Source organism: Sciurus carolinensis, chromosome 2, assembly GCF_902686445.1.
Source record: "Sciurus carolinensis chromosome 2, mSciCar1.2, whole genome shotgun sequence".
Taxonomy (NCBI): Eukaryota; Metazoa; Chordata; class Mammalia; order Rodentia; family Sciuridae; genus Sciurus; species Sciurus carolinensis.
In genome coordinates, this window is record NC_062214.1 from 58804467 (window position 1) to 58827294 (window position 22828).

At 38.2% G+C, this 22828-nt stretch overlaps 1 protein-coding gene across 11 annotated transcripts in view; it reads right to left on the reverse strand.

Moving 5' to 3' along the window:
- The window catches only part of Akap13 (A-kinase anchoring protein 13), a 358212-nt gene that overhangs the window by 6134 nt on the left and 329250 nt on the right, over positions 1-22828 (reverse strand). For 8 of the 11 annotated variants that reach the window (XM_047540454.1, XM_047540458.1, XM_047540459.1 and 5 more), the window contains 14 exons: positions 21890-22002; positions 21060-21212; positions 20010-20260; positions 17486-17611; positions 17253-17370; positions 16274-16522; positions 13328-13404; positions 12572-12753; positions 12351-12433; positions 9693-9887; positions 6415-6576; positions 5622-5692; positions 5120-5164; positions 382-432 (listed from right to left, as the gene is read on the reverse strand). In XM_047540454.1, the coding sequence (XP_047396410.1) occupies positions 382-432; positions 5120-5164; positions 5622-5692; positions 6415-6576; positions 9693-9887; positions 12351-12433; positions 12572-12753; positions 13328-13404; positions 16274-16522; positions 17253-17370; positions 17486-17611; positions 20010-20260; positions 21060-21212; positions 21890-22002 (1876 nt within the window). The remainder of the gene's footprint in view (positions 1-381; positions 433-5119; positions 5165-5621; positions 5693-6414; positions 6577-9692; positions 9888-12350; positions 12434-12571; positions 12754-13327; positions 13405-16273; positions 16523-17252; positions 17371-17485; positions 17612-20009; positions 20261-21059; positions 21213-21889; positions 22003-22828) is intronic. The other 3 variants (XM_047540456.1, XM_047540457.1, XM_047540453.1) reach the window with 3 other exon arrangements.

Consider the following 22828-nt stretch of genomic DNA (forward strand, 5'->3'; position numbering starts at 1 on the left):
TACATGCTGCAGGTGGGAGAAGGTTAACTTTTCAAGAAAGGAAATGAGCAGACTTCAAGAATGTAACAGCACGCAGAGATATTGAAAGTGGAAACTTTATAACTAGAGACTATCTGGAGTGAACTGCTCTCTCTAAGTGCATGTGAGCACTCTGTGTCATCAAGCAGGACCTTCAGTCAACCTTCAGTTCATCAATTCTAGTCTTGGGAGGTTGATGGTGCTCTAACCACTGGATTTTGGAAGTCTCACCTTAAGAACCAGTCTTCTATGTGTCTTTATTTACCCATAAAGCAACATGCCAACCTTGAGATTCAGATCAACAACAAGCTATCTACTACTGTTCTCTCAACAAGCAAGTGCACAGAAGATGAAGGCACATACCTGCAGAGTGCTGAGGAGCTCATGGAGATGAACTATGCTCTGGACAACCTGCTGCAAAGGAATGAAATGAAAACATTCAGGACTTTATGAATTTCAGAGTCCATCACACTACATGGCACAACATCCTTACAATAAGATACTTTTATTTTAATGAAGTATTTTTTTCAACTGGGAAGTACCAAAGAAAATAAGTGGCCTAGAAAAGCACAAGACCAAACCACACAATTGTACATGCAGGGGGGATACCAGTACCTGTTAAAATGTATAATAAAGCATCTATTATTCAAAATGACTGGCAAAAAAGGTATGTAGACCAATAAAACAAAATAGAAAGCCTGAAGGTGAACCCTAAGAATTTAGTATATAGGTAGCATATCTAATCAATGGGGAAGGAAAGGAAATTCAATTAATTGTTCTGAGAAAATTGTCCAAATTTCTGGAAAACATTAAGTTGGAACCTTGGTTTACGCATAAAAACACATTCAAATAGATTAATGTATTAAGGGTAAAAAACTGAACCATAAAAGAGCTAAAAGCTCTTGAAATAGGGGAGGCTTTTACCAACACAGAAGCAATGGAAGAAAGTATACACAAACACAAAGGACAAACTTAAACACAAATTCAAATAAAACAAAAATCTTTGATTTACAAAAGGCTCTCATAAATCACTAAGATTAAAAAAAAAATAATAGCCCAGTACAAAAATGGGCCAGAAACACAAACCAGCAATTTACAAAAGAAATACAAATGGCCAATTACATACAATATCAGCAACAACTCAGGGACTGGGAGTGCAGCTCAGTGAGCTGTAGAGTGCATTTTTAGGATGCCTGAAGCCCTGGGTTCAATCCCGAGCATGAACATAAAAAACAGTAACAAAAAACCTTATTTGCAATTAAATAAATCAAAATAAAGAAATGCCACTTGAATTTATCAAACCAACAAAACATTCATTAAAAAATGCTAATTTTCAATACTGGTGAAAGCAAGATAAAAAAAAAAAATGGATACCCTGGTACTGAGGGGTAGAGCATGGTATTGCATAATTGTTCAGACAGCAATCTAGCATGTTGAGGAAATAATGAAAAAACTATGCAAAAAATGTATGTACAAGGATGTTCCTGGCTGCATTATTTAAAAAACAAAAAGTGGGCTGGGCACATTGGTGCATGCCTATAATCCCTGCTACACGGGAGGCAGGGGATCACAAGTTAGAGACCTTGTCCCCCCACCCCGTCCCACCCCCCAAAAAGTAGAGAAACAATCGCCTACCAGAAAGAGTAAATAAATTATGGTACATGATACAACAATTAATATGCAGCTGATCAATACCAGGATTTGTACAAATATGCCTTAGGAAATGCTTCCAAGATGTGTTGAGAGGAAAAAAAAGAACAGAAAGCTCCAGAGGCACTTACACAAACTGTATAAAACTATTTTCATACTATACACACACACACACACACACACACACACACACACACACAGAAGAAACGGATGGAAATACAAACACCAAACATTCAACACAAGTTATTTCTCAGTGTGGTATTATGATTATTAAATAAATTTAAAAACAAAACCCCAAAACATAGTTACCATAGTTAGTCACCATAGCTCTTTTCAAAATACTTTCTACTCCTTATTTAAAAGTTTACTCTAATAAGGCAGATTTGTTGACCCTAGCTGCCACTATAGTATATACTCTATACTAGAATTCCTTAAAAACAAACTAGTCGTGTAGTATCTCTGACCTTTTCTGACTAAATATAGGGGAAGAAGTCGCTGACGGACAGCAGTGCTGGTACCCTGCAGGGTCAGGCAGCAGAGCTCAGCTGAGGGCAGATAAGAGAGACCAGCATCCACCTGGGAGAACCCTAAGGCTACTTTACTTTGCCCCTTCACATACCACAGTGCATGAAAGACAGAGCTCAAAGAAGCAAATCAACTTCAGTCCTTGGAAGATAAAAATATTACTATAAAGAATTAGCCATGTTATAAGTGATGAATCCTCAGAAAGAGAAATTAGGAAAACTTCCCCATTCACAATAGCCACGAAAAAAATAAAATACTTGGGAATCAATCTCACAAAAGAGGTGAAAGACCTCTACAATGAGAACTACAGAACACTAAAGAAAGAAATTAAAGAACACCTTAGAAGATGGAAAGATCTCCCATGTTCTTGGATAGGAAGAATTAATATTGTCAAAATGGCCATACTACCAAAAGTTCTATACAGATTCAAGGCAATTCCAATTAAAATCCCAATGATGTACCTTGCAGAACTAGAGCAAGCAATTATGAAATTTATCTGGAAGAATAAAAAACCTAGAATAGCTAAAGCAATCCTCAGTAGCAAGAGCAAAGCAGGGGGTATCGCAATACCAGATCTTCAACTCTACTACAAAGCAATAGTATCAAAAACGGCATGGTATTGGTACCAAAATAGAAAGGTGGATCAATGGTACAGAATAGAGGACACGGACACAAACCCAAATAAATACAATTTTCTCACACGAGACAAAGGGGCCAAAAATATGGAGTGGAGAAAAGATAGCCTCTTCAACAAATGATGCTGGGAGAATTGGAAATCCATATGCAACAGAATGAAACTAAACCCATATTTCTTACTGTGCACAAAACTAAACTCAAAATGGATTACGGACCTCGGAATCAGACCAGAGACCCTTCAGATTATAGAAGAAAAAGTAGATCCAGACCTTCAACATGTCAGTTTAGGACCAGACTTCCTCAATAGGACTCCCATAGCACAAGAAATAAAAGCAAGAATCAATAACTGGGATAGATTCAAACTAAAAAGCTTTCTCTCAGCAAAGGAAACTATCAGCAATGTGAAGAAAGAGCCTACAGAGTGGGAGAAAATCTTTGCCAATCATACTTCAGATAGAGCATTAATCTCCAGAATCTATAAAGAACTCAAAAAACTCTACACCAAGAATGCAAATAACCCAATCGACAAATGGGCTAAGGAAATGAACAGACACTTAACAGAAGAAGATCTACAAGCAATCAACAAACATATGGAAAAATGTTCAACATCTCTAGTAATAAGAGAAATGCAAATCAAAACTACCCTAAGATTCCATCTCACCCCAATTAAAATGGCGATTATCAAGAACAAGCAACAACAGGTGTTGGCGAGGATGTGGGGAGAAAGGTACACTCATACATTGCTGGTGGGGTTGCAAATTAGTGCAGCCACTCTGGAAAGCAGTGTGGAGATTCCTCAGGAAACTTGGAATGGAACCACCATTTGACCCAGCTATCCCACTCCTTGGCCTATACCCAAACGACTTAAAATCAGCATACTACAGAGATACAGCCACATCAATGTTCACAGCTGCTCAATTCACAATAGCCAGAGTATGGAACCAACCTAGATGCCCTTCAATTGATGAATGGATAAAGAAACTGTGGGATATATATATATATATATATATATATAAATACAATGGAATATTACTCAGCCATGAAGAATGATAAAATTATGGCATTTGCAGGCAAATGGATGAAATTGGAGAATATCATGCTAAGTGAGATAAGCCAATCTCAAAAAACTAAAGGACGAATGATCTCGCTGATAAGTGGATGAGGACATATAATGGGGGGTGGGAGGGGTTAGCATTAGGGTTAGGGTTAGGTTTAGGGTTAGGGATAAAGAGTGTGGTAAGAATGAAGGAAAGAAGGACTGTATAGAGGGAAAAGAGGGGTGGGAGGGGTGGGGGGAAGGGAAAAAAATGAATCAAACATCATTGCCCTATGTAAACGTATGATTACACAAATGGTATGCCTTGACTCCATGTACAAATAGAGAAACAACATGTATCCCATTTGTATACAATAAAAAAAAAAAAACAAAGATTTAGCCTTAGGCTTAAGGAACTTTAAAAAAAAAAAAAGAAACTGTGGTACATATATATACAATGGAATATTACTCAGCCATAAAGAATGATAAAATTATGGCATTTGCAGGCAAATGGATGAAACTGGAGAATATCATGCTAAGTGAGATAAGCCAATCTCAAAAAACCAAAGGACGAATGATCTCGCTGATAAGTGGATGATGACACATAATGGGTGGTGGGAGGGGTTAGTGTTAGGGTTAGAGTTAGGGTTAGGGAGGGGGGCAAGAATGGAGGAAAGACTATATAGAGGGAAAAGAGGGGTGGGAGGGGTGGGGGGGAAGGGAAAAAATAACAATGAATCAAACAACATTACCCTATGTAAATTTATGATTACACAAATGGTACGCCTTTACTCCATGTACAAACAAGGAAACAACATGTATCCAATTTGTTTACAATAAAAAAAAAAAAAAAAAAAAAAAGGACTTAGTCATGTTAAATTCCCATGTTCAGACTTTTGGCTTTTGGGATAAGGTTTACGTTATAGGGAAAGTTACTATAAATTGTACTCTGTGAACTAGGACTAAAGAAAATCACCAATGGGGCTTCACAGCCCTGTGGAGAGAAAGCTGAAGAAAAGCAAGAGGTTCCTTAAGGACAGAGAATCAGAGGCGGCCTTAGGATACTACTTTAACTGGCAAAATTGTAAGATGGTGCCTCAGGCCAAGGAAACAATAAAAGAAAGGGACAACTGTATGTTGACATATACAGATTATAGTCAGGGGTTAGCTTGTTTGTAACAGCAAAACAAAAAGGAATATTCTTAACAATGATAAGAAATACATATTCATTTATATAGTTCATAATGTCCTTACCTCACTGTTTCTTTTAAGCATAAAAACCAGGTTCGCATTTCCACCCTTAAAACAGAAAATACAAATTTAAAAAATGAAGAACTTGATGCAAAAATTATATTCAATGTGTTTCTAAGTTACACCGTAGTTTCCTATTTCTTTTCTGTCATAGCCTCTCACTGGAAGGTAGTGAAGTTCTAAGGTTCAACTATTTATTATTGAAGTCATATAAAGAAATCAGGTTGGCTGGGGAGGCTAAAACAAACCTCTTAATGAAACTGATCCTGCCAGGAACATGGTGGAATTAGGAATAAACAAAGTGCTCTACAACAGGGAGGACAAAGTGCTAATAATGTGAGATGCTCGACTGCAGTTTCTTTTAATACTGTGCTTTCCCTCAAAATAATTTCACTGAAAGTAGAAAGTTAAGCATCCAAAACAAGATTAAAGTAGCATAATTTTAAGTTTTAAATTCTGAGAGAAGTGCAAAAGAGGTTCAGACATGTGTTCTGGAAATAAATACCTTTTTCAGACCACTATCTGATTCTGTTCTCCTAAGATCTTGACCATCATCTCCTTCTTCCTTCTCACCTCCTAAATAAAAAACAAAGCTTTTTTTCAGTTGCTGTTTTTAAGTTGTGAAACACACCAGCCAATAAAGAATTATAATATAGATAGTTTAAGGATATGATATTTCTGAATTGTATTAATATCTTCTGCCCCCCAAAGGAAAAACTACTTGGCGTCTAAGCCATTTTTAGTAATTTCACTCATGGGGAAGCTCTAGAAGCAGGAAGGAAAAACAAGTAAGGCTGACTATCCCTGCCTTATCTGAAATACTTGGGATTCAGAACATTTTGAACTTTAGATTTTGTTCAGGTTTTGGGATACCTGCATGTAATGAGGTATCTTGAGGATGGGACCTGTGCCCGAATACAAAATTCATTTGTTTCACATATACCTTTATACACAGAGTGGAGGTAATTCTATACAATATTTCTTGCATGCCTATGTTCTAACTATGACTTGCACATGATGTCAAGTGTGGATTTTTCCATTTGTGGCATCGTGTCAGCACTCTAGAAGTTTTGGATTTTGGAGCATTTTGGATTTTGAATTTTGGGATTAGAGATGCTCATCCTGTATTATTTCTTTTGCTGTAGCCTAGCTGAGATCATAGAAAATACTTTTTATTACTCAAAATGAACATTTAGAATGTCACTAAAAATAAAACATTTATTGATTAATGGGACAGAAAAGATGGAGCTACCAGAATAATCATTTTTAGTTGTGTGGGAGAGTCAAGGACTGCTCACCTTTGGAAGTGCTCATCTGATGGCTGTCAAACCCTCCAAAGGTCTCTGCCCTCCGGGGCAAGCAAACGGGGCCAGCCATGCCTTCTTGCTCAACAGGGCTGCTGATAGTTTGCCCAAGTGCACCTCCCAGGCTTCCACTCACCAAACTCTGAAGGATCTCCACTGGAAAAAATGACACACACAAAGCTGACTTTCAGTCTTTCAATGAGGAGGAAACGATGTCATGATAATGCATGATAAGGGAGCAGGATGAGAACGTTCCAAGAGTGACTGGGTGACTTTCCTGGTCCGGAATGTTTTAGCTGGATTCTATGGAAATATTCTGAGATGAATTTTCAACCTTACTTTCATTAGGTCTGGGAAATTTGACACAGTATAAGGAAGGCAGAGTAACTTCCTGGAAGGAGAATGGCTTCTGGTATTAGACTCAAAGATAATCCCTGGAAAGCAAGATTGGCCAATGTGAGAATAATAAGTAAAACTGGTACAGTTTTTGTCCCTCTGATGGCAAGGGGCTAGAGGAACCTAAGCCTCTGAATTTTCAAATCCCACCAACTTGGGCTTTTTTCTAGGGCAGAGCCCACAGAAAAGAAAAAGTGCTGAAAGTAGTACAAAAGTTGAGCAGGAGAAGGACAAAAGGAATGAAAGAAAAAGAAGATCCTGAGGGAATCAGGAAAGCAATCAGAGGCAGGAAATCTCGTAACAAGCATTACATTAAAAAAAAAAAAAAATCCTATACAAGCGGGGCACTGTGGCACATGCCTATAAATTCTAGTTACTTAGGAGGCTGAGATAGGAGGAAAGCAAGTTCAAGGCCAGCCTCAGCACCCTAGCCAAAATAAAAAGGGCTACAGCTGGGAGCTCAGTGACAGAACACCCCTGAGTTTGATCCCTGGTATTGCAACACAAGCAGACACACACAAAAATAACAGAACTATGAAGTGAGAAAAGCTATCTGAAACCCAAAATTTAAGAACTTAATTTCATATAAAAGTACTAAAACTAAATCCCATGTAAAGTTAAGAAAAGGGGGGAGATTAGAACAAGGGGAGTAACTTCCCTAGACAATTTTTAAAAAAGCATACCAGAAAGATATGTCCAGAAAACAAATGTGCTAAAACATGTTAAGAAAACAACACAAGACAGGAAAGAACCTTAGTCAAAATCAGAAAACAGAAATGAGGTGGCAACACTCAAAGAACTGAAACAAAGAAAAATTACAGAATTGTAAACTGGACTACAAGAGCCAATAGAACCAGCAAAAAATGGCTCAATAGGTGAGAAAAGGAGTAAACATTGAAAAGACAAAGAGATAAAAAGTATTAAAAGTCAAGTAATGAATACTGAAAAAAGGCAAAGATGGACCATCACATGGGCAAATGCAGCTCCTGAAGAAGAAATTCCAGCTAGGGAACAGGGAGACCACTGAAGTCTGTGATTCAGGAGTGGTCTTCTGAAACCTGTGAAACCATATCAAAACAGACACTCAGCCAGAACCACCACCACCAAGGCAGTCTAGTATAACTACTTGGACTTCAAAAGAAACCCTTTGGGCATCTAGGCAAGTGACCCACATGGGGATATCAAACAAAGAAACATTTGAGAAAATTAATACATCCAGGAGAAGAAAAAACAGGCCAAGGATTTTACATCCAGCAGAAGAGATTTTCAAGTACAAAACGCACAAGTGATTATCCACATGCACGAACTCAGGGAGGCTGAGGCTTTCCTAAAGTATCTGCTAGAGATAGGTTTCAGACAGCCACGATGACTAGAGGGACAGTGACATAAGGACTGGTGGTGAGCTTTAATTTTATGAGTTGTAGAACAAGGGTGTGAGAGGAAAGCACAGTATAAATGATTACAAGCTGACAGTAAAGACACAGAATACCCTACTTAAATACAAAGGGAGAATGGGGTTAATATACAAAAATTTTATTTGGTAGTAAGAGTACCAGTATTATTATTCTGACACTGTTGTGTGTATTAAAGAAGAATAAAGACAGTAAGTAAAAACAGGACATTCTAATTCTATGATGCATCCTTGAGAATGAAGATTCATAATGTGGAAGAAAGGATATAGAGGTGTAAGGTAAGAAAATAGGTTAAAAAATCCCTATACTTCACAATTTGATTAGATATATCAACATATAATTCACATAAATATATTCACCCAACTTTGTTCACTAAAAAAAGCCCAAGCTAGTAACAATGAAATATTAAGTAGCAATGACCATCCCCAGTGCCCAGATTATGGTTTTAAAACATTATTTTGCACTAAAAGAATTCAGAGTTCTTGGAAAAATGGTTGATTCCCTATCTGGGACAGAAAACAATCAAGATGAGTCTGGAACATCTTACTCTACCAGATACAAAAAAAGCTCTCAGACTACTATGGTAATGCTACATAACTCAAAGTCAAACAAAGAGATGCTCACTGGCAAAGACAAGACACTCTGAGCTTTAAATGAAGTAGAAAACGGCAATGGACTTGGAACTCAATGAATATGTTTAAAACCATGAATCCACCACATTTTATTTTATTAATTTTTGATTGAATTTAGGGCCCCTTTTTCATGTAATGCATAGGGCCCCCCACTGAGCTACATCCTAGTCCCAGAATAATAATAAAAAGAAAAAAAAAAAAAGTATGGATCCTCCCTTCAGAAGATGACCATAATCCCATTTACTATCTTTAAAACTGGTAAATAAAGGGAGGAAAAAAATTCCCAAGGATTTATCCTGCTTTTCCTATGTTACCACCCTCCCCTAAAAAACAACAACAAAAAAGGGGAGTCAACAACATATTTGATGCCTCCCGATAAAGAATGCAACACTAAAAAATACAGCTTGCCAAAGGGATCAAGTCTGAGTAATTAAGCCTCTGAACTCAGTTGTGAATTTGAAGGAAAAAGAGGCCAGAACTGAAGTATGAATAACAGTCACCTTTAGTTCAAACAGTTCAGATGTTTCAAAGACAGTCTACATACAAAAGGGGACAGTGTGTGAGTGAGTGATTACTAACACAGGCGGAAATTTCTATTCCTTTTGGAAGGAGGGAGGTGTGATGGGGACAGGGTACCTGGAGGGGCTTTTAGGGTTACATTTTATTTCTTGACCTGGTTATAAGGATGCTCAAGTGATAATTGAGTCAACTGTTGGGGTAATTTCCTATATTGGTGCTTTAATTTACAATAACACAGTAAAAACTGGTAAGTAACAGTGTGTGAACCACCCTGGGGGAGGTTGAATAGAGGGTAATACTGAATGTTAATTACCCTCGTTTATTGCACTTTTCATTAAAGGTCCTCCTTTCAGAGCCTCCTCTGTGTTGGAGCGGAAGAGAGTTCTAGGACTTTGAGTTGGGGAACAATCCTCTGGCAAGGGAGTGCTGCACTCAGTCATGTCCCGGAAAATCATCTCCTTTTCTTCCAATAAGAGGAGGATCTGTTGGTCCTTCTGTTGAAGTTGTTCTGTAGGGTGGATGGAGAAAACTATCAGTGATTTGTTTAGAATTTCAAGATGACTGAAACATGAGCTCCACCTTGTGGTAATTTATGGAAAAGGCCAAGATAGAAAATCGCTTCCTCTACCCCTTTTCATTTTGAAGGCAGTATTATCAAGTTTCTATTCTATAACTGCTACCTGGAAGAACACCTTGGGTCTTTTGGCAAACGCTGGCATATTTAATCAAATAAGTCTGTACTTTGTTTCTGCTCCCTTACCCCGCTTTTTATTTCTCAATCCATTTCTCTCCTGCTTTGGCTCCACCACTCAGTAAACTGCTCTCATTACTAAATTCAAAGAGATCCGTTCATTGTTTTGTGGTACTGGCAACTGAACCTAGGGCCTCCAGTATACCAGGCAAGTGCTCTGCCACTGAGTCACTCCCTCAGATCTTTTTATTTCATATCTTGAGACAGGATCTCACCAAGTTGCCCTGGCTGGCCTTGAATTTGTGATCCTTCTGCCTCACCCTCCTAAGTAGCTGGGATTATGAGGTGTGCACCACTGTACCCAGCCAGAGATCCATTAATTAAGTTTCAGCTCTTTTCCAACATTGATGATTACTCCCTCCTTTTGAAACAATTTCTCTCTTTCACTTAAAGACATCAGATTTATTCCTACCACTCTTTCTCAGGGCACTTTATGGATCTGCCATCTGCCATGAAGTGGCACAGCTGGTTCCTCCCATGATTCCAATCTCTGCTGCTTTCTACACTGTTTACTCTTTCCTCTTGGGGAATCTTACTCCCATGGTTTTAACTGCCTCCTACATGCTAATGATTCTCTACAAGCACCTCAAATCCTGCCCTCTTTTTCAGGGTCAAACCACTGGGCCCCCACTGTCAATTAGTCATCTCTATTGAGATGGCTTGTTCTCAGCATGTCCGAAACCAATCTGTTTTCTGACCTTGCTCTTCTACCTTTTTCCTTTAGCTTATGGCCTCCTCCTTAGCACTCCCCATCCTCCAGGTTATCCAATTTGAAATCCTGGGAGAGATTCTGTCTCCTCACTCTGTCCCATCATTCACACCCAGCTGACCAGGTTTTATAACCTTATTTCTTATTCACATCAGTGCTCCCTTCTAGCTCATTTCTTGTATAACTTGACCTAAGAGTCTCCCAACTGGTCTGTCTACTTCAGTGGTTCCCTGATTCCCTCAAGCAATTGTCTTAATGGGTACCAACACATGTTAAACTATTTTTAAAATTGTATCATTAATGCCCTGTTTCCTTTTAAGACCTGGTTCTTTCCCAGCTTAAACCTCTGTCAATTAGCTGATCCTCCAGTTACCTCAAAATTGTCAGTCTTTGGCAGATTCATTAAGTCCCTTTTCACATAAATATTATGTGGTGAGATAATTTTTTTCAGATGCAGCTCAAGCATCACCTTCTCTGGACTTAATCAGAGGCAGATGAGCAAATCTCCCACACTTAACACGTGCCTATGGGTCTCATAAACCCCTTTGTGGCCTGTCGTTCACTTATGTCTACCTTGTTAGAGTGTGAGTTTCCCCTAGTATTTAGTAGACACCTAGCCAGGTACCTTACAAATGTTAGTAGAAGGAACATTTAATCCTTGTCTTCCTAATCATCTGATATATAAGATAAAAATTTGATAAAATTGACTCCAGCCTAAACCTGTCCATTATTTTTTTCTTCAGTGAAACAGAATGCTCCCACTATGAACAGCTTAAAGGACTAAAAACTCCTTGGGCACTTACATTTACTTGACTCTCAGTCTGTTTTCTACTCAAAACACAGTCTTTACTTTGGAACATTCAATAAGCCAGGTGAAGGGGGAAGAGTATCAGGCCCTTCTGTTTATCTCATCCTAATAGGGATTACACGTTGGCTCAACTAGCTACACATTTGATTCTAGGTTGTTTGGATTTTGGGGTCCTCAGTATCTCATCTGCACAATGAGGAATAAAATATCTGTCTGTTAGGGTATTGATAAGAAAAGTAGACAAACGGTGGTTAAACATAATCAATAAATCCTTTTCTTCCCAAACCACCTCACAACTCATTTATGACTGTATGGATGACTGAGAAAGCCAGGGACTGGCAGGAAAATTAAAACAGATTAACAGAATTATTTTCCTCAAATACCTTTCTTCCCTTGTTTTAATCTTAGATGTGACCATGAAATTTGTCAGATTTTCTGTGATTAACAAAAAGAATATCACGAGGACCCAGGAATACTGATGCTGAAAAGAAAATTAACATTCTCTTGATCTAATATTGGACCATTCTTACAGCCATTCTTTGCCAGGACTCTTTTGTTAAGCACTATTCATTTCTCTGTTCACAAGGTCTGCTGAGACAGCTCTGGAGTTGAGGAGCAGTCGGTACCTCTGGAAACCACTACCAGTCTTCTGCAACCACAGACATTCCACGGACAAAAGCCTCAGACCACTTCCAACAGTTACCTCTTAACTCCCGGGCTTTGGTATCCAACATTTTCTTTTCTTCCTCATTCTCACTAGGAATTCCTTCATCTTCATCTCTGTTCCTAATAAAACCAAAACAAAACAAGACAAAACAAAAAATTCCTAAGGTGTCAATTACTCTGGTTACTGCCTGGTCTATTATGAAATCACACAAAAGTATCAGGAGGTCTAGGAAGGGTGGGCCCTGGAGTTTCACTTACAGTGTGTTGATTGTGTCCTGAATGATCTGAATCCAGTTGTTCCGTTCCTCTTTGGAGCTGGCATGGACCTCCACCATCTCTGGATCTTTTACCCCCATACTGATCAGAAACAGACCTTTCTCCTCATGTGCCACTTCTCTTACGATCAGCTTCTTTAGGGAGATCACTGTTGATTTCTGGTCCTAGGAAAGGGGAGAGGGCAAAAATAAGATAAGTAAACAATGTTCTATGTCTTAAGAACAACTCTGATCTAAGGTAAGACCAGACGCTATTTTAAATGCATACGGATTAAAAGAATAATGGCAGTTTTAGGATAAAGATAAATATCTTACTATTTCATTTAAATTTTAACAAAAAGAAAAAGATTTCCTAAAAGGAGATGGTAATTTACAGCTATAAAGCTTCCAGTCATGTTTGTCACATGATGACTCTTTTCAGGTTCCCCAAAGATATATCATACAGGACCACCACTAATGAGGTTGAATATGTGAGAAACACTTCAGCGACAGATGTCTATTCAAATCATCAAATGTCCTGGGCAATAAAAAGGATTATGAAGAAACAGAAAAATAATTTTGGCAGTGGGAAGAATAACAGAAAATCATGATGATATGTGAGCAATCTGAGGAATTTATACTCAGCCAATTTAATTTTCAGAGAGTGCGAAGTCCTAAGTTAGTGTTTACACTCCACACCTAACTAAGCTTTTTTCAATACTATTAATTCCAGGCAGAAGAGAGTTACAATTCAGCTTACCAATGACGCAAAGATGTATTTCTGGTCTTTTTCTTGAAGGAAAACTAAAATGTCAGTGAGAAGAACGGCTTGGACCTCTAGAAAGCAGAAATGGGGAAAAAGGGAGAACAATGACTTCTAAAGAGTTACTAACTACTGAACAGTTAACCAGAGTCAGAGGATTTTTACTGAAGGAGTTTCACACACCTCACAAGGGTAAACTATGGTCTGAGATCACATTCCTTCCCCATGCAACAGTTTTACAGTTCTGTACGACAGTCCTGGTCACTAGATTTCTAAAGGCATTTTAAAATGGGGTTTATCAACAAAGCCTTATTTTGGAAAAGTTTAAGTACTCAGTCCTGAAAAGATATATATTCTACAGGGTGAGATTTTAAGAATACTTTTAAGAATGAAATTTTAAATTTTTGATTTCAACAGATGTTAAACAGTAACCTAGAGCAACATGTTCCACAAAATACTCAGGCTATAATCTTTCTCAACTTCTGATTACAGTCATGAAAACTGCCCAAAAGTGATATGTAGAAATCTCTAAGTCTAACAAAAAGTAGACTTCTTTTGTGTCCCAAAAAGAACAAGAATGGCTTCCACAGACATGCTCGTCAAGAATACAGAGGTCTTTACCCAGCTCCCCTAGGCAGTAGTCCCACTTCAGCATCTTCATGAGAACAGCTTTCTCGTCCTTTCTATCAAAACATATATGAAGAGGCTGAGGGTGTAGCTCAATGGTTCAGAGCATGCTTAGCTCACATGAGGCCCTGGCTTTCACCTGCAGCATCTCCATTCCCAAACCAATACCAAAAGCAGATTAACATCTCTAACTAGCTGCAAGAAATAAAACAAACACAGAAAAACAAAACAACTCCCCAAATTCCACAAACTCTTGCTCTGAGTAAACCTCTAGGAGTACAAAGTGACATTTTCCCATTACTCCCTTAAGGACAGTTTGACATCTCTGAGCAATCTACTGAGAGTTCACAGGCTGGCCCCTACATATATCTTCATGGTGCAAAGTGGAGCCTATGATTCCTTGGGAAAAGGATGGGAATGATTTATGCTGCTCCTCCTCTTGGTCTTTTCTTAAATCTCCACCATACCAGAATCCCCTTTCTGTGAAATTCACTGCAAAGTCATGAAGAACAGAAGAAAGGATGTCTGATTCTTAGGGAGATGTAATTTTTCAACTTAGACTATAATAATTTGACATAAACTATAATTAGGTTTATAAGTTTCAAGTTTAATTTTAAATAATTCAGGTGTTGGCAAAAGAAAAAAAAATCCATCTACAAGTTTCAATTTTGTTGAAACTTAAAGCTTATATGATTGGTCCATACCAATCATATAAACTTCAGAGAAAAACAATCTCACCTTTTTCAAAAGGTATTCAACACAGTACTGACTGTTCTTGGCACAAGTTCACTTGGGGGTGAAAATGACTAAGCACCAGCTCCTATCTCCAACAGAGGCGTTTCAAGTCAGAAAATCTATCCTTTATGCCACTGGCCTGACCACAAGTTTATTCCAACAGCTGGAATCTATTAGTTTTTATTTTTGGAACGAATAAATAAACTGCTGTGCAAAGGAAAGAATAAACTGCTAGTTCCAGGCAGCAGCAGCTCTAGGAAATTCAGGTCCTTACAAGGGAGTGCAGGTATTTCTAAAATGTCAGCCTGCTCAAAAGATGGCCTCAGTGTTGAAGTGGAAAAGAGTCCTGAGGCAGGGCTCTTAGATCATCACAGGGCATTAGGGCTGGAAGGGAGCAGTGTGATTAACTACTTCACAGAACAGTGAAATGCACAGCTGTTGGTGGCACAAGAGACATTTCTTTTCTCTGTGATTATCCTATCCTTCTGTTACATGCCCTCCACTGCAGGGCAAGCCTGGATGAGCGCTTCCCTGAATCACAACTGTCTCCTGATGCATCCATCACCAGTCTCACTTCACACTTAACTCTACACTCCATCTAGTCACTGTGCTAAAAAGTGTCTAATGTATCCCTTTTCTGTTCAACCCGCCCCCCAACTGTGCACCCATCTCCAACCCACACGTGTGGAAGTAACCACTGTTGATGCCTCAGTCTGGAGTGTGCTGAATACGGTGCAGACCCAGCGGTTTTTCCAGCCCTATTTTCCATTCTTCTCTGTCACTCATTGTGCAATCTGAGGGCCCCAGCTGTCTACCTTTCTAACTCCATGTTTCCACACTTGGTCTTCCCACGAATGGTTCTATTGCTACTCACTCCTTTCCCTCCATTCCAGCACTTATCACATTGGATAGCAAGTATTTCTTTCCAAGTAGTTTTGTTTTGATCCCAGCTTTATTCATGGTTGAAAACAGTCGAACGCCTGAGGCTTCTGTAGTACTGTTCCAAGCATAATACAGGCAGTTACCTATATCATTATATCTCAGAGATGAGAGAACACATTTCTAGTTGATGCAAGTTAAACTTACCTTTCTCTAAGATCTCTCAAGCTGCAAGTCCCTCTATTACCTCTTGGGAACAAGTGCTATGTTTTCAATCTCACAGATTCATAGATGCTATGAACTATCCCTGACTGAGTCTACCCCCCTTGCAACTGTTTTCTCACAAGCCCCAATCCCACACTGGCCACCACTCTCTCATAAGGGAATGCATCTTCCTTAACTGCTTGCACATTTGTTTTAATTTTTAATTTTGTCCTTTGTTTCTTAAAATCTTATTTTCCATTTTCCCTGACTGCATCATTTCCTTATTTACTTAATTTTATCATATGATTTTTGCAAGCTATTTCCAACCATTTTTTTTTTTTTAATCTAAAATCACAAATGACTGTTGCTCCTCAGTCATGTGTGGACATGGGCTCCAGAGGAAAAAAGAACCTGGTGGTGAATTTCCAACAAAAGCACTTGGATTTTGCCTTTTCTCCTCAGGTACACAGACTCAGACACAAGTAAGCTGAGCCTTACCTTTCAACCTTCCAGCAGCACTCTTCAGAAACACACTTCCATCTCGTACCAGCTTCTTCCGCTTCAAATCCTCCTTGGCAAACATTTGACCGCTCTTCATCCTCATGATTGACTTGCTATCTGTCTTTGTATAAATCTCATTGAGTCGCACTTTCTTTTCATAACTTGCCACTTTGCTGTCTACAGCTCCAATTACATCCTTCACCAGGCTCAAGGACTGAGTTAGGTCTTCCTGCTCTGCTTCATTGTCTTTGGAGGAAAGAATAATTCTGCTTTTAATGATTTCTTTTCAGACTACAGTAGAAGGGGACAGGGTCCTGCCTTCTTGTTCCACATCATCATTTACCCTCTATGGTTATGCTTTCACAGCACAGACACCACGCCAGAGGTCACATACCTCTCTCTCTTGCATTCTTAAGTCTAATACTAAAGAAGGTTAGTGGTTCTCAATGATATAATTTGAAGTTATAGCTCTGTTCAAAATAAAGGAAACCAAACATTTTTAGGGAGGGAGGGTTAGGGAAGAGCAATAAGTTATTTATTTCTTTATTTTACCAAATCTTTAACAAACATAGCTACCTTGTAATCTTTAATGTAACTGCCTTGGAGAAGGATTAGCTAAGAAGAGAAACCAGCATGCACTGATGAAATGATAAAGAGCAGCAGTTCTACCACTCATGGGGAGAACTGGCGGAACTGCCTTGCAGTGTAGTGATCAGGGAAATCAGCTGCTCAGGGCACTGAACTCCTCATGGAATCAATAAGTGCTCCCTTTTCTTCTTGCAATCATCTACCCTAAGTCTGGTGATATAACATTCCAAGTTTTCACTAAAGAAAACTGCTTTCAAGATAAAACACAAGCTCTCTTTTAGATATACTTGAATATGAAACAGTTTTCTATAGTGGTCTCTAGTGCTACTGGACACACTTTAGTCAATAGTCCACTGGCACATAAAACCGAGTTAAAAAGGAGACTCACCTTTGGTACATTGCAATATTCTTTGGAATAAAACTGGGTACTTGGTGATCCGCTGGGTTACAAGTAATATGCACTCTGGGATTCCAAGTCTCCTTACCACTGAGCTGCTCATCTTCTTCTGCAAGGGAGTAAACAAACTGTTAGGAACTACTACACACGGAAGACTATAGCTAAAACTGACAAGTGATGTATTACTAGACAACAATGGGAATTTTCATGTTGCACATCAGTACCTTTACAAAGGCCTGAAAACGCTTATCCTTTGTATAAAGATCTTTGAAGTAGTTTACGGACTGGTTGTGCTGCCCACAAAACTTGCCATATGTCCTCTTTAAGCGTTCTGCATTCTCACCCGAAAACTGCAAAGGAAAGAGAATAATGGTTATGCTCTATCTCAGGGGATCATCCTGTAAAAAGTTTCCAGTCTATTTGTAAGAACAGAATTTATGAGAATGCTTTCTCATAAATTCCCCTTAAAGATTAAATTGGCAGCAGCTCTGGAACATGGTTTGGCACTCCATTAAAGGTCACTCTTGTGACCTAGCACTTCCACTCCCAAGTGGACACCCAAGAGAAATAAAAACTTATACACAAATGTTCACAGCAACATTATTCAAAATAGTAAGAAGAAACATCAATAGATAAATGGATAAATAAAACATGATATCCATATAATAGGGTATCATTCAGTCATAAAAAGCAACATCATAAAAAGCAACATCAAGTATCATCATTACATACTACAATTCTGAAGAATCTTGAAAACATTATGTCAAGTGAAAAAATCCATTCACAAAGAACCACATATTGTTTTACCGTCCAGAAGAGGTAAGAGAAAGACAGCACATTAGCAGTTGCCTAGGACTAGGGCAATTTGACATTTTTGTGTGAAAGAGAATGGAGGGCAACTACCAGTGAGTATGGGGTTTCTTTTTAGAGTGATGAAAATGTTTTAAAATTCACTGTGATGATGGTTGTAAATATACTAAAAACCATTTAATTGCACATTTTAAATGGGTGGATTGTTATAGAACAAGAATTTTATTTCAATAAAATTTATAGTTTCCTGACTTAAAAATACATTTTCATGTCTTAAAACTATGATCTTATTAAGATAGGGGCTGGGTTTTTCTTCCCGAGATAGTTTTAAAATTTTGACCTTAATGAGCTGGGGATGTAGCTCAGTGATAGAGTACTTGCTTCATATGTGTAAGACCCTGGGTTTGATCCCCAGCACCACTACAAAAGATAGTACTACACGAGTTAATAAACAAAATAAAAAGGTCCTTTTTGTAAGGTTTTGGTTCAGCTACCAAATCATATACACAAGTCAGACTTCAGAAATGGCCTCTTTTATCTAGGGATCTGATTATCCCACTTACTTCAGGTAAGCAGTTCTAATAAAACTTCATGGCCCTTAAATAATTCCCAAATGTGTGCAATCTCAAAGGTTCATCTGAAGATGTGTTCACCTTGGGGTAAATCAATGCGTTTTTGTATGGAGTCTACCTAATCCATGCTAAGCACTGATTTCCATGCACTAAAAATCTCCAGACATATCACACATTTACCAAAAAAAATCTGAAAAGGGATCAGGGTAGTTCTTCCTTTTCCCACTTCCAAAGGAGAAACCAAGGCAGAAAGATTGTTATTCACTTATACCCTAACGTGCCCTGAAAAATCAATTCTAGCATACATGCACAGGACAAATAAGATGCCAGGACTGTGGTTTAAATCCCAGGGTCAATGATCTTACTAGAGGATGCATACAAATGTAAGGAGCTACAAAAGATAATAACAGTCAAGGTTGTGAAGTGCCTGTTGCAGTTCCTAAAGGTAGAGGTGAGACAGAATGGAATGGAAAATGACTGGAAGGCTCTGTTGTGGATGCCCTATTCAATATGCGAATTTGCCATACCAGATTTTCATTTATTTCACAACATGCCTATTTTTATTTCTAGACCAGCAGTTCCCTGAGGCAGAGGTCCAAGTCATATTTATCTGTGTATTTACTAGATGCTCAGTAAATACTTGAAGAATGAATGAATATACTAATAAATTAATGAAGTGAGTGGGATGGGTTCAATAATACAAGGAAAGGACAAAATTTCTAATTCTAAGACAAATGTTCCAGCAATCGACTCTGTTCCTGCACAAAAGCAGAGATTTGCTGGGGGAAAAAAATATTAATTTGTTGTGTGTGTTACACCTGTAAGTTTTACTAATCATTTTTTTTCCAAGAAAATTATCAAAAAGAAACCAGTAATTGCTGCCTATGACAAACACATCTGTAAATGTCAAAATAATTTTTAGATAAATTTTCTTAGAGTGAGATTGAAGCCATACCACACTACAATATCAACAATACATATTTTAGTATGTATTTCATAGTCTCTTGTTCAATTTTCTACGTTCAGCTGCTTTTTAGTAAATGAGATTCTTCTGATTTAAGCCACAGAGCAAAGCTAAAGATTTCCAACAAGTATTCTTGAATTTCTAGTGCTTTTTTTTCCCACTGTGTATCTACCATTATATGTACTTCGTATAGGTAGAACTCCCTTGAACTTTCTAAGCAGCATAAGCAGAGAAACCCTATTGTTCTTATTTTAAAGAAAAGGGAATCAAGGTTCAGAGAGATTAACTAACTTCTTTAAGCTTACACAGGTAAAAGGTAGAGCTGAGATGTGAAAGCATCTCATCTTCACTTCTCCCCCTCACAAAAAGTGAGAAGAACCCAAGACCCTTCCCGTGGCTCACCTGATGTACAAGCACATCCCCTATCCTCCTGATAAGAAAGTTCTTTTCACTTTTATCCACCACAGATTCCTTCTTCCGCTCCAGAATCCTCTGAAAAAATTGGCTATGGATACCAATCAGCTCATCCAAACAGGGGAACAGCTTTTCCACCATCTGCTGCTCAAAGAGCAGATCTGTCATCATGCCCCGGCTGTACACATCACTCATGATCTTGAGTGTGCGGATGTGATGGAACTCTGTCTGCATCAACTCTGGGAAGGAGGACAGAAATCAAGGATTTTTTTTTCTTCTTTTTAAAACAAGCATTGCCCTTCAAAGATCTGCAGCTACAGTCATAAGTTTAGTTTAGCGTTCAATTTAAATTTTAAAACTGGCTCAAAAGCTGTTTTTTCCCTAAGGTATTCTCATCTTTTCACATTACCCAACACTATTTTCTGATGACAGGTATACTTAGGTACTGATTACCAAGTGCTCTTCATTGGATTCAGCATCTCTCATAAATGACTGTTTCTGTTCCCTATAAATGAATTACAGTTCATCTACTGTCTAGTGTAGCTGAGGAACCAAACTGTACTTTTTCTTTTTTTGTTTTTGGTACTGGGAACTGAACCCGAGCCACCTCCCCAGACCTCCTTAATTTTTATTTTGAGACAGGGTCTTGCTAAGTTGCTCAGGGCCTCACTAAGTTGCTATGGCTGGATTTGAACTTGTTATTCTCCTGCCTCAGCCTCCTAAGCTGCTGGGATTACAGGCATGCACCACCACACGGGGCTCAAAAATGCACTTTGATAAGAGATCTCTTTGTAGGACTCCGTGCAACTGAGTACTCATATATAAATGAAACACTCAAGAGAATGAAAAAGAAAGAGAATAGGGCAAAGGAAGAAAAGGTTACAAATAAGAACTTGTTTGGGTACCTCAAAGTTTTCAAAGAAAATCTTTAAAATCTTAAAGATCAAAAGTTGATTTTTCCACAGCCTATCGAATCACCAGTTTAAAAATGTTGGACAATGCAAATCCAATGTAAGCAGAGCAAATGAAGAATCTCACCATAAATCACTTCTTGCCGTTTAACCACATCTTTCTTTTGCTGTTTCAGAAATTTGCCATCCACTATCCGACTCCAGGACTCTGCTTCTAGTTGTTTGGAATCAATCTCAAAGTCTCCCATTAGCTGTCCTTCATTCATATCTGTACCTACTCCTCAAAATATTAAAAAAAATCAGTATCAGTATCTTGAGTCTGTGACCTCTAAAAGGCCTAGGCTGGACACTCCATAGGTTGATAAATTCTTTCTTTCTTCCTTTCTTTCTTTCTTTTTTGGTGCTAGGGATTGAACCCAGGGCCTTGTGCATGTGAGGCACGAACTCTACGTACTAAGCTATGTTCCAATAAATGATTTCTTAAGAAAAAAAAAACTCTGCATTAACAAAGGGGTTCTTTATGAAGAGCATATCCTGGTTCCCTGTTTGGGAGTGATAGGCTTTACATTCAAGACTGGTTAAGAAAGAGAAGACATAAATTAAACATATGAATAAGAGATGATTCCTACATGAAACAGTAACTGGAAGGGATCTGCTACCTTTACAGGTTTAAGAGAGTAGGCTTACAGTCATGCCAAAAGAGCTAGAACCAATAGTGCACAAAAGAATAGGGAATAAAAGGCATCTCCACACAAGGGTACGCCCACATTAAAAGTCAATGGCACAACTAACAACTGGTTTGTGATTACCAATTCATTTTAATGTATTTGATGCTTTACAGACAATTTAGAGAAGCTTCACAGAAGCTTTGAAGAGGTAAAGCACTGTTAACACTACTGTTCTAGGAAACAGCAATCTCTACAGAGGCATATAATACAGGCCATAACTTCTTCTTACCCTCATCAGTAAGTGATTCTGTTGACTCATTGACCTTGCTGATCTTATTGAGTGAGTCCGTTGAATGAGATAGGAATTTCCAGGTGTTAGACATGTTCTCATCATTGCCAACTCTGGGGACAAAAAGAAGTACATTCTGTCAAATACATACTGATAAGCAGTGTTCACACACACTTAAAAGAGTACCTGAAAAATTCTAAAATGATAGCTGACTAAAAGTTCCACAATGACTGAAGACCAATTACTTACACCAGGCACACAGTGACGACACTATTCTTAAAGTTTGGTAGCATACAACAGCATTGCAAATGTAAACATTTTCAACTCTTTAAGACCTTTTTTTTTTAAAAGCAGCAAAGTAAACTTCCTTCAATCATATCATGTACACATTATATAAAAAAATTTCACTAAAACTTAATGCCTAACCACTCTACTTTGGTTTTCCTCCTTTTCCCTAAATAACTATAGACTTAAACTATATTTTTGGTATTTTCTCCATCTAACTCGCCAGCTTACATAGTAAGTACTCAATAAATGTACTGCATAACAAAAAAGCAAGTAACGATCATGTAGAACTTTAATTTTGTTTTAAACCAACTTTTCAAGTCACAATGCAAACCAACTCTGATAACATTACAACTTTGAAAAGAAGACTTGTGGAGATAATGAGACCACAAGGACAAATGAAACAAAAAACAAAAATACCTGAAAAAAATTTTTTTTTAAGAGGAGGAACCATTAGTAGCACACAGGTTAGGAAATACAGACACCACGAAATTTTGCATCCTTTCGTTAAGAATTTTCCCCCAACCTAGGTTAAGACACATGCAAGAGATGTTTTGAGTCCTACATTTGAGATGACTTATAATTACTTGATAGTCAAGCAGGCATTTTACCCAAACCAGCCAACAACATCATAATCAGCCCTATGCTAACCAG